Source organism: Cinclus cinclus, chromosome 28, assembly GCF_963662255.1.
Source record: "Cinclus cinclus chromosome 28, bCinCin1.1, whole genome shotgun sequence".
Lineage (NCBI taxonomy): Eukaryota > Metazoa > Chordata > Aves > Passeriformes > Cinclidae > Cinclus > Cinclus cinclus.
The window spans coordinates 6,106,038-6,123,279 of record NC_085073.1 but is presented as its reverse complement, the minus strand read 5'-3'; the positions used below and the strand labels follow the sequence as shown (position 1 = coordinate 6,123,279).

Genomic DNA, 17,242 nt, shown 5'->3' with positions numbered 1-17,242 from the left:
ACTGTGATTTTACCCTGATTTAACTCTAATATTAATCTCTGATTTAACTTTAATTTAATGCTATTTTCATTCTGATTTCTCTCTGTTTCAATTCTGATTTTTTAGGGTTTTTTTAAGGCTGCTCTGAAAATCCTGAGGGGTTCAAGGGTATAAAGAGGGAAGATATTTTATCTGGAACCTGAAAATCCTGAGAGCTTTTATAGGAAAATTCTCTAAATTCTCCTTGTTTTTTTTTTTCTCCCCCAGTTTTCCTTTTGAAAGGTGAAACTTTTTTTAAGGAAAATATTGATTTTTGGGTTTTGTACAGAATTTCCAGAGACACTTTGCATTAATCTGAAATTTCCATCTGATTTAAATGAAAAAAAAACAAAACCACAATTCCACAAAATAGAAATCCTTGGATTTTCTGCACAAACAAATCCCAGATTCTCCAAATTCTGGTTTTTTTAGGGAATTCTCAGCTCCAGGAGGATTTATGGAAATCCAAATTATCCCCAATCCAAAATTTAATGGAGATGTTACAAATAATCACCAAATCTTTTTTTTTTTGGAGGGGAAAAAAATCCACAAAGTTTTGGGCTTTTTTTTTTTTTTTTTGTCACATGGAAATGAGGAATTTTTATTGAATGAATTCTGGACACCCAGAGGTTTTTGTGGGATTTATTCCCGGGTTTTTTTCTCTTTGCTGTAGGTGAGGCGTGGTTTCTGTTAGGGGGATTGGCAAATCTGGGGGAAAAAAAAAGAGAATTTAGAGGGGAAAAGTGAGAATTTAGAGAAAAAATTGAGAATTTAGAGGGAAAATTGAGAATTTAGAGGGGAAAATTGAGAATTTGGAGGGAAAATTGAGAATTTGGAGGGGAAAATTGAGAATTTGGAGGGAAAATTGAGAATTTGGAGGGAAAATTGAGAATTTAGAGGGGAAAACAGAGACGTTATGGAAAATGGAGAAATTATAGGAAAAATGGAGAAATTATGGAAAAATTAGAAAGTAATAAAAAAATGGAGGAATTATTGGAAAAAATGAGAAATTACTGAAAAAAAAAAGGAGAAATTGGGGAGGTGGGAAATTATAGGGAAAAAAAATGAGAAATTAGAGGGAAAAAGAGAGAAATTATAGGAATAAAATGAGAATTAGAGGGGGAAAAAAAAAGAGGAATTCTGGAAAAACCCCGGAGCAATGAGGTCGGACATTCCCATGGCCCACAAGGAATTTGGGATTTTGGGAGAATCCCTGAATTCCACTCAGTGTCCAGTTACCTTTTCAGTGCCAAATTATCCCTAAAAATCCCCTCATCCCTCCAGAATTCCTGATTTTCCCCTGGAGTTTATCCTAACCCCCAGAATTCCTGATTTTTTTTCCCCTGGACGAGCCCATCCTGCCCCTCCAGAATTCCCAATTTTTCCCCTGGATGAGCCCAGAATTCCTGATTTTCCCCTGGAGTTTATCCTGCCCCTCCAGAATTCCTGATTTTCCCCTGGATGAGCCCAGAAATCCTGATTTTTTCTGTGGATCAGCTCATCCTGACCCTCCAGAATTCCTGATTTTCCCCTGGAGTTTATCCTAACCCCCAGAATTCCCAATTTTCCCCCTGGATGAGCCCAGAATTCCCAATTTTTCCCCTGGATGAACCCAGAATTCCTGATTTTCCCCTGGATGAGCCCAGAATTCCTGATTTTTTCCCCTGGATTAGCTCATCTTGATCCTCCAGAATTCCTGATTTTCCCCTGGAGTTTATCCTAACCCCCAGAATTCCTGATTTTTTTTCCCCTGGACAAGCCCATCCTGTCCCTCCAGAATTCCCAATTTTTCCCCTGGATGAGCCCAGAATTCCCGATTTTTTCCCCTTTGTATCCCAAAGATCCCAGCCGGCCAATCCCAAGTTCTGCCACCCGAAAAGATCCAACCTGGAGCAGGAATTCCGGGAATGCTTTGGGATCAGGTGAGAGCAGGCAGCAGCTCCGGGCCCTTTTCCACACTTGGGAACTTCTCCCATCCCAGAATCCCTGGATTTGCTGCTTTTGGCACCAAAATCCCTTCCCAAGTGTGAATTTTAGGGATTGTGCCAGCCCAGAGCTGCTCCCTGAGCAATTCCATCCCCAAATCCCAAAAAAAAAAAAAAAAAAAAAAAAAAGAATTCCATGGGGTGGGGCCGGAATCCTGAATAATCAATTACTCAATCAGTTGGGTTACAAACTTAAAATCTTCTGGGATTTTCCCAATAATTTTGGGAAATTTGGGACATAATTTGGGAAATAATTTATTTTTTTTTTTTTTAGGAGGAGAAATGGGGCCAGAAATGCTGCAGGAAATGAGGGAAACCAACCGGGTGCTGCTGGAAGTTCGGGATTTGTTGAAGCAGCAGGTGAGTGAAAAATTCTTAATTCCTGATTTTCTGAGGTTTGGGAATTCTCTGCTTCCTGTGTGGGATGAGCAGCAGATTCCTAAAGAGAGCAGAATCCAGAGGTGGTTTGTAATTGGGAGAGAAAGTTGGGAAAAGCACTCGAGTTGGGAAAAACTTTGAGGGGAAACAAAAAAAAACCTCAAAATTTTAAGTTGGGAAAAGCTTCAAGGTAAAAAAAAAAAATCTTCAAATTGGAAAAAATAAAAGGTGAAAAAAACCTTCAAATACATAAAAAACACAAGGTGAAAAAAAAAACCTGTTCCTGTTCTATGGTCCCAGGAATCCTGGGATCCAAATCCTGTTCTATGGTCCCAGGAATCCTGGGATCCAAATCCTGTTCCTGTGGTCCCAGGAATCCTGGGATCCAAATCCTGTTCTATGGTCCCAGGAATCCTGGGATCCAAATCCTGTTCCACTGGTCCCAGGAATCCTGGGATCCAAATCCTGTTCCTGTGGTCCCAGGAATCCTGGGATCCAAATCCTGTTCTATGGTCCCAGGAATCCTGGGATCCAAATCCTGTTCCACTGGTCCCAGGAATCCTGGGATCCAAATCCTGTTCCACTGGTCCCAGGAATCCTGGGATCCAAATCCTGTTCCTGTGGTCCCAGGAATCCTGGGATCCAAATCCTGTTCCTGTGGTCCCAGGAATCCTGGGATCCAAATCCTGTTCTATGGTCCCAGGAATCCTGGGATCCAAATCCTGTTCCACTGGTCCCAGGAATCCTGGGATCCAAATCCTGTTCCTGTGGTCCCAGGAATCCTGGGATCCAAATCCTGTTCCACTGGTCCCAGGAATCCTGGGATCCAAATCCTGTTCTATGGTCCCAGGAATCCTGGGATCCAAATCCTGTTCCACTGGTCCCAGGAATCCTGGGATCCAAATCCTGTTCCTGTGGTCCCAGGAATCCTGGGATCCAAATCCTGTTCCTGTGGTCCCAGGAATCCTGGGATCCAAATCCTGTTCTATGGTCCCAGGAATCCTGGGATCCAAATCCTGTTCCTGTGGTCCCAGGAATCCTGGGATCCAAATCCTGTTCCACTGGTCCCAGGAATCCTGGGATCCAAATCCTGTTCCTGTGGTCCCAGGAATCCTGGGGATCCAAATCCTGTTCCATTGGTCCCAGGAATCCTGGGATCCAAATCCTGTTCCTGTGGTCCCAGGAATCCTGGGATCCAAATCCCAGCTCTGTCCCACCGGTCCCGGGAATCTCGGGATCCAGATCCCACCCCCAGCTCTCCCTGGTTGTTGTTCCCTTCCAGATCAAGGAGATCACATTCCTGAAGAACACGGTCATGGAGTGCGATGCCTGCGGTGAGTGCCGGGCTGTCCTCTGCTCCTCTGCCCCTCTGGAGATTCCAGCTGTGCCCCGTGCCCCAAGGGAACAGCCTGGATCACTCTTATTCCTGCTCCTTCCCGATATTTGGGATTCTGTGTTTTGTGCACAGCCCCTGGCACGCAGGGATTGGTGTCCAGGCTGTTCTCGTGGCTCCAGGGCTGGGGGGAGCTTCCAAAAGCTTCTCTTTCCTTCCTGCAAGACCCCAGAATTCCAGAATTCCAGAATCCTGGAATGGTTTGGGTTGGAGAGACCTTGAAGGTGACCTGGTGCCATCCCATGGGCAGGGACAGCTCCCACTGTCCCAGTCTGGCCTTGGACCCTTCCAGGGATCCAGGGGCAGCCACAGCAGCTCTGGGAATTCCATCCCAGCCAGGAATTCCTTCCCAATATCCCGTTAAACCCTGTGGGATCAGCCCAGGACTGGGGGGGTTCTGTGCTCTGAGCCCCTCATCCCCCAAATCCTTCTCCCCAGGGCTCTTTTCCATCCCTTCACCCCCAGCCTTTGCTTCTCCCCCTCTGCCATGAGCTGAGCTGGTGGCTTTGGGAACAACTTTTGGTGGTTTTGGGGCACCCCTTGATGGCTCTGGGGACACCCCAGGTTGTTATGGTGGTTTTGGGGACACCCCATGGTGGTTTTGGGACACCCCAGGTTGTTCTGGTGGCTTTGGGGACATCCCATGATGGTTTTGGGACACCCCATGGTGGTTTTGGGACAACCCAGGTTGTTCTGGTGCTTTGGGAACACCCCATGGTGGTTTTGGGACATCCCATGATGGTTTTGGGACACCCCATGGCGGTTTTGGGACACCCCAGGTTGTTCTGGTGGCTTTGGGGGACATCTCATGATGGTTTTGGGACACCCCATGGTGGTTTTGGGACAACCCAGGTTGTTCTGGTGCTTTGGGGACACCCCATGATGGTTTTGGGACACCCCATGGTGGTTTTGGGGACACCCCATGGCGGTTTTGGGACACCCCATGATGGTTTTGGGACACCCCATGGTGGTTTTGGGACACCCCATGATGGTTTTGGGACACCCCATGGTGGTTTTGGGACACCCCATGGTGGTTTTGGGACACCCCATGATGGTTTTGGGACACCCCAGGTTGTTCTGGTGGCTTTGGGGACACTGACCTCAGCACTCCCCACCCCCGTTGTCCCTCAGGGATGCGGCCGGAGGTGACAGGTCCTGTCATCACCATGACCCAGTTCAAGCGCTGTGTCCCCAACCCCTGCTTCCCGGGCGTGCCCTGCACCGAGAGCGGCGGCGGCTTCAGCTGCGGGCCCTGCCCTGCCGGCTACTCCGGGAACGGAACCCACTGCAGCGACATCAACGAGGTGAAACGGGAACCCGCCCCAAATCCTCAACACCCGGGGCCGGCCCCGAACCCACAGCACCGACCCCAAATCCTCAACACCCGGGGCCGGCCCTGAACCCACAGCTCTGACCCCAAATCCTCAACACCCGGGGCCGGCCCTGAACCCACAGCACCGACCCCAAATCCTCAACACCCGGGGCCGGCCCTGAACCCACAGCACCGACCCCAAATCCTCAACACCCGGGGCCGGCCCTGAACCCACAGCACCGACCCCAAATCCTCAACACCCGGGGCCAACCCTGAACCCACAGCTCTGACCCCAAATCCTCAACACCCGGGGCCAACCCTGAACCCACAGCACCGACCCCAAATCCTCAACACCCGGGGCCGGCCCTGAACCCACAGCTCTGACCCCAAATCCTCAACACCCGGGGCCGGCCCTGAACCCACAGCACCGACCCCAAATCCTCAACACCCGGGGCCGGCCCTGAACCCACAGCACCGACCCCAAATCCTCAACACCCGGGGCCGGCCCTGAACCCACAGCTCTGACCCCAAATTCTAAATACTTGGGGCACCCCAGGGCCAGCCCTGAGCCCACAGCACTGACCCTAAATCCTGAACACTCGAGGCCAGCCTGGAACCCGAAGCACTGGCCCCATTTTTGGGGGATTTGCCTCGTAGTTGTCAGGGACATCCTCACAGTCCCTGCAGCAGCTGGAATTCTGTGTCTGGCAGACTCTGGAATTCTGTGTCTGGCAGACTCTGGAATTCTGTGCCTTGGCCTCCCCCAAGGAGGGTTTAGGGCCAGTCCAGTTGGAATTTTTCCCCAACCAAATAAATCCTGAGGTTTGTGCCACACAGGGAGGGGAGTTTGGAACACCAGAGCTGCTCCTTTGGTGAGGAGTTGTTGGAGATAAGATTTATTAGGTGTGGAATGGGATCAAACACTTCCCAGATAATCCTTGGAACAGCAAATCTTAACCACAGGGCTTTGTTTCTGCCTCTAAATCAAAGCTTGCTGGGCAGATAACGTGTCTTTTCAAAGGAAATTTTCTTTTCTTTTCTTTTTTTTTAAAGAACTGTGGCATTCCACCAATTTTAAGCTCTGTGTGTGTGCAAAGCTCTGCTCATCCATGAATTTTTTTGTAGGGCTCCTGAGTTCTGTGCTTCCCAAAGCTAAAACTGATTATCCCACCCTTGTAGAGCCACAATTGCATTTCAATTTTAAAACGTGCTGAAGGCTCCATGGGAGATTTTGGGATTGTCAGCCCAAAATATGGGATCCATTGCATTCCTATGATGCATCTGCCAGCAGGGAGCATAAAAATCCAGGGAAAATAACAAAGTGTTGGAGGAAGCAAAGCATTTGGAGCGATTTTGGAAAAGGGAGTGGTGAACAAAATGTTGTGTTTCAAGGCCAGGGTGAGGAATTATCTAGTTCCCTGAACTCTGAGCATTCCAGGAAGGAAAAGGTGAAGCAAGAGCAGCTCCCTGCTCTCCAGGGCTATCCCCTGAGGAGAACCAGAGGTGAAAATGCCTTGAGAACACAACACGGAGAACACCCGAGCTGGGGAAAACCCTCCAGTAAACTTCTGTGCTGTTTTAACCTTAGAACTAAAAGTCCCTAAAAGCTGGAAGTGCCCTTTAACCTTCCTTAAAAAAAAAACCAAAAACCCTAAAAGCTGGCTGTGCCCCAGTGCTGGATCCTCCCCCCTGGCACAGCCCTGGGCACTTTGTGTGTTGTTTCAGTGCAATGCCAACCCCTGCTTCCCAAAAGTCCAGTGCATCAACACCAGCCCCGGCTTCCGCTGCGACCCCTGCCCGCCCGGCTTCACCGGGCAGCTCCTGGAGGGGCTGGGACTGCCCTTTGCCAGGGCCAACAAACAGGTGAGGGCCTGGAATGTTCTCCGTGTGCCCCTCAGGAGATGGGAATTGTCCCCCCTCTGCTGCTGGGATTGTGCCAGGGAGCAGGAGTGAGGATTCCCAGAGGTGGAAAGGAGGGTGAGGAGGGGTTGAGAGGGAGTTCTCATCCCTGGAAGTGTCCCAGGACAGCTTGGAGCACTCTGGGATAGTGGAAGGTGTCCCTACAGGGTGGGAATGGGATGATTGAAGGTCCCTCCTAACCCAAATCTGTTTTGGGGTTTTGGGATTTCGTGTATTGGTGGGAATGGAGGGAGAAGAGAGTGCCCAGGATATGCTGGCACCTGAGCCCCTGTGCCAAACTGGGGCTGGAAAGGGCATCCCAAAACTTCTGGGGATGTGGAGCCATCCTGGGGATGGGAATGGGGAATGGGGAATGGGAATGGGAATGGGAATGGGAATGGGAATGGGAATGGGAATTGGAAATGGGAAATGGGAAATGGGAAATGGGAATGGGAAATGGGAAATTGGGAATGGGAAATGGGAAATGGGAATGGGGAATGGGAATGAGGAATCCTTCCTGCTGGGACACAGAAGAGTTCCTGCTGCTGCTGCCACCCCCTCCCAGCCCCCCTGACAGCTCCAGACAGATTAAAAATCCCAAGAGCCTGGCCTGATTGGATATGGATTGGGTTTTATGGATAATTGTCCCACATGTGGCTCTGGGAATTTGGGGCTGGTCATGGGATGCAGCCATTGAGCTTCCAAATCCATGGAGCCCCTTCCACAGTGAGGATATTCCAGCAGCTCAGCTCTGATCCCAGGCTGGAATCTCTGCTGGGATCTGCCTCAAGCTTGTCAGCAGGAAAACTTCCTAGTCCTGGCCTAGTGATGCGTGCCAGGGCTTTGCTCCTGCACCAAAATCCTGGGATTTGGGCTGGAGTGAAGGTAAAGGTGTGTCCTGTTCTCCCTGGGCAGGTGTGCACCGACATCAACGAGTGTGAGACTGGAGCTGCCAGGAACTGTGTCCCAAACTCCATCTGCATCAACACTCGGGTGAATCCTCGGGATTGTGGAGAGGATCCAGGGCTGGAGCCCCTCTGGAGCCAGCCTGGGAAAGCTGGGGCGCTCACCTGGGGAAGGGGAGGATCCAGGGAGAGCTCAGAGTCCCGTGCAGGGCATGAAGGAGCTCCAGGAGAGGTGGAGAGGGATTTGGGATGGAGGAACAGGACACAGGGAATGGCTCCCACTGCCAGAGGGCAGGGATGGGTGGGATACTGAGAATTAGGAATTGTTCCCTGGCAGGGTGGAATTCCCAGAGCAGCTGCGGCTGCCCCTGGATCCCTGGCAGTGCCCCAGGCCAGACCCTGCCGTGGTGGGAGGTGTCCCAAATCCCATTGGAGCTCGTCCCGTTCTCCCCGCAGGGATCCTACAAATGCGGGGCCTGCAAGCCGGGCTTTGTAGGGGATCAGATGAGCGGCTGCAGGAGCCAGACAGCCCCAGGGACACGGCGCTGCCCCAACGGCGACATCAGCCCGTGCCACGAGAACGCGGAGTGCATCGTGGAGAGGGACGGCTCCCTGTCCTGCCAGGTCTGGGGACATGGGGACACCGGGACACCCCTGGCACGGGGGAGGGGCACACCCCATCGAGACTGGGGTCTGGTCTGACCCTCCTGTGACATTGGGGTCTGGTGCCAGTCCCCGCCGAGATCTCTGATCCCACCTTCCCGAGACTGCTTAGGGTCTGCTCTCACGCTCCTGCGATTTGGGTTTAATCCCAATTTCCCTGCGGCTGGGCTCTGGTCCCGCCCTCCCGACACTGGGGTCGGGTCCCACGCTCTGTGGCCGAGGTCTGGTCCAACCCTCAGCCCGGGATTTGGGTCCGGTCCGACCTCCCCAACAACTGGGATCTGCTCTGATTCCCCCACGCTTGGGGTCCGATCCCAAACTCTCTGGGATCGGGATCGCTCTGCTCGCTCCTCTCCCGGGTCTGCCACTGCCCTCTCCTGGAGACAGCCCTTCCCAACCCCCCCTGCGTGTCCCTGTCCCCGTTCCTGTCCCTGTCCCTGTCCCCGTTCCTGTCCCCGTCCCCATCCCTGTCCCATCCCTGCCCCTGTCCCCCGTCCCCGTCCCTGTCCCCGCAGGGGTCCCTGTCCCCTGTCCCCTGTCCCTGTTCCCTGTCCCCGTTCCCTGTCCCCGTCCCTGTCCCCACAGGGGTCCCTGTCCCTGTCCCTGTTCCCTGTCCCCCGTCCCCGTCCCTGTCCCCACAGGGGTCCCTGTCCCCTGTCCCCTGTCCCTGTCCCTGTCCCTGTCCCCTGTCCCCGTCCCTGTCCCCACAGGGGTCCCTGTCCCCTGTCCCTGTCCCTGTCCCTGTCCCCTGTCCCCGTCCCTGTCCCCACAGGGGTCCCTGTCCCTGTCCCTGTCCCCTGTCCCTGTCCCCGTCCCCGTCCCTGTTCCCTGAGCTCCTCCTGGGCTGCTCCCGGCACCTCCGGGAGCTTTTTGGGTTTTGGATTTCGGAATTCCCTGGAGCTGAGCAGGGAGAATCCACTGAACACCCCCCGAGTCAACTTCTGCTGCCTCCTCAGGGTCCCAGCGCAGTCACATCGGAGCTGTTGAAATTCCAGAAATGTTTCTGCCAGGCGTTATTTCCCTGCAGGGTTTCACACCCCTGGCTTTGTGAATCCTTGGATTTCGGGGGGGATGCTGATTTTGGGGGTGTGTGCCCTGTTCCAGTGCCTCGTGGGATGGGCAGGGAATGGCTACGTGTGCGGGAAGGACACGGACATCGACGGAGTCCCCGACGAGAAGCAGCGCTGCTCCGACAAGAAATGCCGCAAGGTGAGGGCAGAGCCCGGATCCGCCCCTCGGGAAATCCGGGAATTTCATCCCAGCCTCGCTCCAGGGTGCTGCTGAGAGCTCCAGGACTCGGGCTGGGTGATGTTCCCCCATCCCTGTGCCTCTCTCCCGGCAGGATAACTGCGTCACTGTCCCCAACTCCGGCCAGGAGGACGCGGACAGGGACGGGATTGGAGACGCCTGTGACGACGATGCCGACGGAGACGGGATCCCAAATGCTGAGGTTGGGGAATCCCAGGGGTCCCAGTGGGAATTCAGGGGTCCCAGTGGGAATTCAGAATTTCCCAGCAGGAATTCAGAGATCCCAGTAAGAACTCAGAATTCCCCAGTAGGAATTCAGGAGTCCCAGTGTGAACTCAGAATTCCCCAGTAGGAATTCAGGAGTCCCAGTGTGAACTCAGAATTCCCCAGCAGGAATTCAGGAGTCCCAGTGTGAACTCAGAATTCCCCAGTAGGAATTCAGAGATCCCAGTAAGAACTCAGAATTCCCCAGCAGGAATTCAGGAGTCCCAGTGTGAACTCAGAATTCCCCAGTAGGAATTCAGAGATCCCAGTAAGAACTGAGAATTCCCCAGTAGGAATTCAGGAGTCCGAGTGTGAATTCAGAATTCCCCAGTAGGAATTCAGGAGTCCCAGTGTGAACCCAGAATTCCCCAGTAGGAATTCAGGAGTCCCAGTGCAGCCTCACTCTCCCAGGATCTAAACAAAACCAGGCAGAGAAACCTCTGGACACCAAAGGCAAGGGCTGGGAACTGGGGGAGCCTGTCCTGAGTGAATCCTGTCTGGGCCCACCCTGAGGAGGTGCTGGTGTCCCCAGAGTGTCCCCAGAGTGTCCCCAGAGTGTCCCCAGAGTGTCCCCAGAGTGTCCCCAGAGTGTCCCTGTCCCTGCAGGACAACTGTGTGTACACCAGGAACGCGGACCAGCGCAACGCCGACAGGGACAACTTCGGGGACGCGTGTGACAACTGCCGGCAGGTGAAGAACAACGACCAGAAGGACATCGATGGCGACGGCAGGGGCGACGAGTGTGACGATGACATGGATGGGGACGGTGAGATCCAGGCCCATCCCACGCTGCCTCCTGCTGCCATCGGGCTGAGCTCCCTTCCCAGGGTGACAAACCGGGCAGTGCCAGCGTCCCCGAGCTCAGCCCTGCAGGGGTGAGACTCTCACGGGGTGAGACTCTCTCGGTCAAGTTGGGCTTTATTATCGTTTTTATTGTCCATAGTCACGCCCCAGCCTCATCATGGCTGCCGTTTTAAAGGAGAAATTTGGGAATATCCAAGCTGCCAGCAGCTCGTGGCTCGGGGCTGGGGGTGTCAGGGCTGTCCCCTCGGGGTGGACACAAACCTGGCTGGCTTTGCAAACTGAGCTCATCACAATTTACACAAAAACTGCTCCCAGCAGTCAGGAATCCCAGCAACCACCACCCCCAAATCCTGAAATCGTTGCTTTATCAATTAATTCACTCCTCTGGATTTTTGTGGATCCGCTCTGCCCTGTTTTCCAGGCATCAAAAACCCCATGGACAACTGCAGGAGAGTTCCCAACCCTGACCAGAGGGATGGGGATGGGGACGGTGTGGGGGATGCCTGTGACAGCTGCCCCACCCTCAGCAACCCCGACCAGGTACAGACCCCCCCCCCCCCCGTGAATCCTGGCACCCCAAAAATGCCCGTGCCACTGCCCAGGTGACACTTCCAGATGCCACCCTCCTCTGGCACAACAAATTCCCTCCAGGGTAAATCTCAGCCAGGGAGGTTTGGCACTCTGGGCTCTCCCTTCCTGCCCTGTCCCACTGCTGGGATTCCTCAGAATCCCCCCCAAAATAAATCCCACAGGAACTCTCCCGTTGTTGGCAGCTCTCTGTTCTCTTTCTTGCCTTTTCCTCTGGAAAATTTAAATTCTTCTTTCCTTTGTTTTTCTAGAAAGACACTGATCATGATCTGGTGGGAGATGTCTGTGACACCAACCAGGACAGGTGAGCTGCAAAAATTAAAAATTCTATTTATTTGCATGAAATCCTGGGGGTGAAGGGACCAAAGGAACTGTGACAACCTGGCTTGGCATTATTCTATTAAAAATGAAGATTTAGAGGTGGAATTTTCTTCATACCTCACAAGCAGTGACCAGTGGAAGTAAGAACCAATCCCAATTGTCATCTAAACCTAAAGCTGTCATCACAGTCAGGTTTCTGTTGATCAATGAACATTTTATATTTCAGTTCTTTTATCATTTTTACATGAGGTGTCAGCAAAGCGATTTTCTTCTGACATTTGGAATGTGGCCACCCATTGCAGCAGGAGCATTCCCAGCCCACCCTTGGTGTGACAAATCCCTTTAAGGCTGAGATCCAATCCTGCTGCTGCAGCTGAGGGTCCCAGGCCAGGGCACGGGGCTGCTGGCCATGGCTAACGTGTCCCTGTCCCTGTCCCTGTCCCTGTCCCTGTCCCTGTCCCCAGTGCCCCCAGTGTTCCCAGTGGCCTGACCCTGTCCCTGACCCTGTCTGTGGGTGCTGGCCATGGCTGTGTCCCTGTCCTGTGTCCCTGTCCCTGTCCCTGTCCCTGTCTGTAGGTGCTGGCCATGGCTGTGTCCCTGTCCTGTGGTCATGGCTAACGTGTCCCTGTCCTGTGTCCCTGTCCCTGTCCCTGTCCCTGTCCCTGTCTGTGGGTGCTGGCCATGGCTGTGTCCCTGTCCTGTGTCCCTGTCCCTGTCCTGTGTCCCTGTCCTGTGTCCCTGTCCCTGTCCCTGTCCCTGTCCCTGTCTGTGGGTGCTGGCCATGGCTGTGTCCCTGTCCTGTGTCCCTGTCCCTGTCCCTGTCCTGTGTCCCTGTCCTGTGTCCCTGTCCCTGTCCCTGTCCCTATCCCTGTCCCTGTCCCTGTCCCTGTCCCTGTCCCTGTCCCTGTCTGTGGGTGCTGGCCATGGCTGTGTCCCTGTCCTGTGGTCATGGCTAACGTGTCCCTGTCCCTGTCCCTGTCCCTGTCCCTGTCCCTGTCCCTGTCCCTGTCTGTGGGTGCTGGCCATGGCTGTGTCCCTGTCCTGTGTCCCTGTCCCTGTCCCTGTCCTGTGTCCCTGTCCCTGTCCCTGTCCCTATCCCTGTCCCTGTCCCTGTCCCTGTCCCTGTCCCTGTCTGTGGGTGCTGGCCATGGCTGTGTCCCTGTCCTGTGTCCCTGTCCCTGTCCTGTGTCCCTGTCCCTGTCCCTGTCCCTGTCCCTGTCTGTGGGTGCTGGCCATGGCTGTGTCCCTGTCCTGTGGCCATGGCTAACGTGTCCCTGTCCCTGTCCCCCAGTGATGGTGATGGCCACCAGGACTCTCGGGACAATTGCCCCACAGTGCCCAACAGCTCCCAGGTGGACACGGACGGGGACGGGCTGGGGGACGAGTGTGACGAGGATGATGATGATGATGGCATCCCTGACTTCAGACCCCCCGGCCCTGATAACTGCAGGCTGGTCCCCAACCCTGGCCAGGAGGACTCAGATGGTGAGGGGGGATTTGGGGGAACCCTGGGGGGGATTTGGGGGGTCTCTGGGGGGATTTGGGGTCGCCCCGAGCTCTGGAACCCCCTGGGTTTTTTGGGTTTTCTCAGGAATGGCTCGAACCAGGCTTGTGTCACTTGGAGATGTCACAGTGCCAGCAGGGGGACTGGGTTTGAGGTCAGGTCTGGGGGCAGATTTGGGATCATGTTTGGGATAATCTTTAGGAACAGGTTTGGATCATGTCTGGGATCATGTTGGGGGTCAAGTTTGGGATCATGTTTGGGGTCAGGTTCTCTCTCCCAGAAGTGTCTGGGCTTTGAGGGGTTTCTCTGCCAGCAGGAGAAGCCCCCAGGTTTCTCTGCAGCTCCTCGGGATTTCTCTCAGTCCCTTGGTGCCCTCAGCTGCCCCTGGTGCTGCCCGAGGCTGAGCAAACCCAGGGCAGGAGCTGCTGCTCCAGGCTCCTTCCTCCTCTTCCTCCTCCTCCTCGTGCCCAGGGGACGGCGTGGGGAACCTGTGTGAGGATGACTTCGACAGGGACATGGTGATCGACAGGATCGACGTGTGCCCCGAGAACGCCCAGGTGACCCTCACGGACTTCAGGGCCTTCCAGACCGTGGTCCTGGACCCCGAGGGGGACGCTCAGATCGACCCCAACTGGATCGTCCTCAACCAGGTGGGGAGAGCTCCAGGTGGGGAGATCCAGGTGGGGAGAGCTCCAGGTGGGAACAATCCTGGAGGGTTTTCCCTAAAAGGCTCCGCTGCCTCCCTGCTCCTGCAGTGCCCAAATCCCAGAGCTGCAGCCCTGGAGCAGCACCAGAGGGAATTTGGCATGGCTGGAATTGCACTGAAGATTCACAATTCCTCTTTCCCAGGGCATGGAGATTGTCCAGACCATGAACAGCGACCCTGGCCTGGCTGTAGGTGAGGAATTCCCTTTTCCCTTTGGGAAACGATCGCTCAGTGCAGCTTTCATCAGCCACGTGCTCCATCCACCGTTTCCTGTAGTGCACAGAGCCCAGATCCCCCTTGGCAAATCCTCCCCAGCCGAGTCCTGGCTGCTCTGTTTTGCCCTGGAGTGCAGAGTTTCTGTTGTGCTGCCCTCACAGGGTACACAGCCTTTAACGGGGTGGATTTCGAGGGCACCTTCCACGTCAACACGGCCACGGACGACGACTACGCCGGGTTCATCTTCGGCTACCAGGACAGCTCCAGCTTCTACGTGGTCATGTGGAAGCAGATGGAACAAACCTACTGGCAGGCAAACCCCTTCCGGGCAGTGGCAGAGCCTGGCATCCAGCTGAAGGTAAAGGAATTCTGGAAAAGGAATTCCTGCCTGGAATTCTGCCTCGGGATCAGCAGCCGCGCTGGATCCTTCGTGCGCACACTGACCGGGCTCTCCTCTGTCACAGGCAGTGAAATCCAAAACGGGGCCTGGGGAGTACCTCAGGAATTCCCTGTGGCACACGGGAGACACCACGGACCAGGTGAAGCTGCTCTGGAAAGACCCCAGGAATTCGGGCTGGAAGGACAAGACCTCGTACCGCTGGTTCCTGCAGCACCGGCCCCAGGTCGGCTACATCCGGTGAGCCTCGGGGCAGGACCATCCCCGGGACAATCAGCCTCGGAATCCCGGGATGGCTTTGGAAGGGAACTCTGCCCTGGGCAGGGACAGCTCCCTCTGTCCCAGCTGCTCCAGCCTGGCCTCGGGCACTCCCAGGGCTGGAGCATCCCGGAGAGCTCCTGTCCCTCTCCTGTGCCTTGTCCCTCTCCTGTCACTCCCTGCCTTGTTCCCCTCCAGGGCTCGGTTCTATGAAGGCCCTGAGGTCGTGGCAGACACTGGAGTTGTCCTGGACACCACCATGAGAGGGGGACGCCTCGGGGTCTTCTGCTTCTCCCAGGAGAACATCATCTGGTCCAACCTCCGCTACCGCTGCAATGGTGAGTTTGGAAAGGCCAATGCTGCTCCTCCACCTCCTCCACCTCCTCCACCTCCTCCACCACCACCTCCTCCACCACCTCCTCCACCACCTCCTCCACCACCTCCTCCACCTCCTCCACCACCACCTCCTCCACCACCTCCTCCACCTCCTCCACCACCTCCTCCACCACCTCCTCCACCACCTCCTCCACCTCCTCCACCACCACCTCCTCCACCACCTCCTCCACCACCTCCTCCACCTCCTCCACCACCTCCTCCACCTCCTCCACCTCCTCCTCCACCTCCTCCTCCACCTCCTCCACCACCTCCTCCACCACCTCCTCCTCCACCTCCTCCTCCACCTCCTCCTCCACCTCCACCACCACCTCCTCCACCACCTCCTCCTCCACCTCCTCCTCCACCTCCACCACCTCCTTCACCTCCTCCACCTCCTCCACCACCTCCTCCACCTCCTCCTCCACCACCTCCTCCACCTCCTCCACCACCACCTCCTCCACCTCCTCCTCCACCTCCTCCTCCTCCTCCTCCTCCTCCTGTCCTTCAGGACCTGCACAGCCACAGGGATGGGGCAGCAAACAGGACCCAAATCCATTTTTCACTGCTGGCCCTGGCCCTGATCTCCCTTTGCTTCATCCTCAGACACCATCCCAGAGGACTACGAGACATTCCGGGTCCAGCAGGACTGATCCCCACGGAACGTCCCTGCAGCCCATCCTGCTTCTGCTCCTGCTCTGGAACCCTGCCCCGAGAGCTGTCAGCACCTCCCACCACGCCCTCACAGCCTCCAGCTCCCCTTCCCCACCAGCAAATCCCTGACAATGTTCCACAAATCCTCTGGGAAGGGCAGAGGTGGAGACAGGGAGTGTGACCAGAAGCCTGAGCTGCTGCCAGCCCCGCTCACGGCCGTGCTGGGAGCTCCCTGCAGCAGCTGGGATGGTTGGAGTCACTTTGGCAGGGAGGATTCCCAGGAATCCTCCCCCTGCTCTGAGGCTCCTGGGTCTGAGTGTTGTTTTCCTTTTCAAGACCTGCTGCAAAAGCAAACCCAGCACGAGTCTGAGAAGGACGCGCGGAGCGGCCTCGGTACGAGTTGCTCATTTTAATAAATGAAAAAAGCACTTTAAGGAGAGTATCTTTGTTCTGGAATGCTGGATAATAAGCACTTGGAATGCTGGATAATAAATTCTAGATTTCTCCTTGGTCATGTGTGTGTTCTCTCCACTCTTCTGAATTTTTTTCCCCTGCAGATGTGGAAGGGCTGAGCTCAGTGGGGCTGGGAGAGCCCTGGGCTGGGCTGGGAATTTTCTTGGGAATGCCAGTGCATGGAGGAACCTTTTCCTCTCCTTAGCCCTGCCCTGCCTGGGTCTTGCTGGAACAACAAATTGAAGCTTTGTGCTGGGTTTGTCACCGTGCCAGGGCTCCCACAAACAGCTGAGGAGCTGGGAAAATGTTCCTGTCTGCCGGGGGAAAGGTTTTCCAGGGTTGGAAACCTGGGAAGCCTTAAATCCCTGTCCCTGCCAGGTAACCAAGCCCCTGGGGAACATTCTGGGGACAGTTTAAATTCGGAGCTCACAAGGTTTTAGAGCAGCTGCAGCTTCTTGAGGAGTTCCCCAGTTCAGTTTTCAACTGAAATAATCTGATTTTGCCATTTCCTTATCGACACTGAACCTCCACCAAACCAACAACAAATGAAACTGAGAAAAAGCTGAGCAGCCAGAGGCAAAAACATTTGAACTTTTATTTCATTTCCTTTACAAAGAATGCAAAGGTACAGAAACAAAAGCCTTCACACACACCAAAAAGAAAAAAAAAAAAAAAAGAAAAAAAAATCAAGGTTGGAAAGGATAAAACACAGAGCTCAACTGGGTTTTCACATCAGGTCTGGTTGCAAACACTTAAAGCTAATGTCAGTTTACCCAGAGAAAAACACAATACATAAATTTTTGCTGGCACAGGGGTGGCTTTTCCTGCACTTCTGTGCTCCTGCTGCTGCACTGAGCAGGGTTTGTTTGCATAAATCAGTGAAATCACTCAAAAATTATCTGAA

The 17,242-nt window shown here is 54.4% G+C and overlaps 1 protein-coding gene across 1 annotated transcript; it reads left to right on the top strand.

Annotated features, from left to right (window-relative positions):
* The first annotated feature begins 2,156 nt into the window (after positions 1–2,156).
* COMP (cartilage oligomeric matrix protein) lies at positions 2,157–15,884 on the top strand. The gene is made up of 18 exons (XM_062510420.1): positions 2,157–2,363; positions 3,664–3,715; positions 4,906–5,078; positions 6,812–6,949; positions 7,901–7,978; positions 8,347–8,514; positions 9,658–9,762; positions 9,896–10,003; positions 10,672–10,831; positions 11,291–11,409; positions 11,709–11,761; positions 13,070–13,263; positions 13,754–13,932; positions 14,132–14,180; positions 14,366–14,562; positions 14,669–14,841; positions 15,058–15,197; positions 15,838–15,884. Exons 1-18 carry the CDS (start codon positions 2,286–2,288, stop codon positions 15,882–15,884), a joined length of 2,211 nt encoding a protein of 736 aa, XP_062366404.1. The 5' UTR covers positions 2,157–2,285.
* The last annotated feature ends 1,358 nt before the right edge of the window (positions 15,885–17,242 follow it).

Bases quoted from the DNA above. Each gene is read 5' to 3' on its own strand.
- COMP (XM_062510420.1), top strand. From the start codon at position 2,286: ATGGGGCCAGAAATGCTGCAGGAAATGAGGGAAACCAACCGGGTGCTG. The intron at 10,004-10,671 runs GTTGGGGAATCC...CTGTCCCTGCAG, and splicing joins ACGGGATCCCAAATGCTGAG to GACAACTGTGTGTACACCAG. The intron at 11,762-13,069 runs GTGAGCTGCAAA...CCTGTCCCCCAG, and splicing joins TGTGACACCAACCAGGACAG to TGATGGTGATGGCCACCAGG.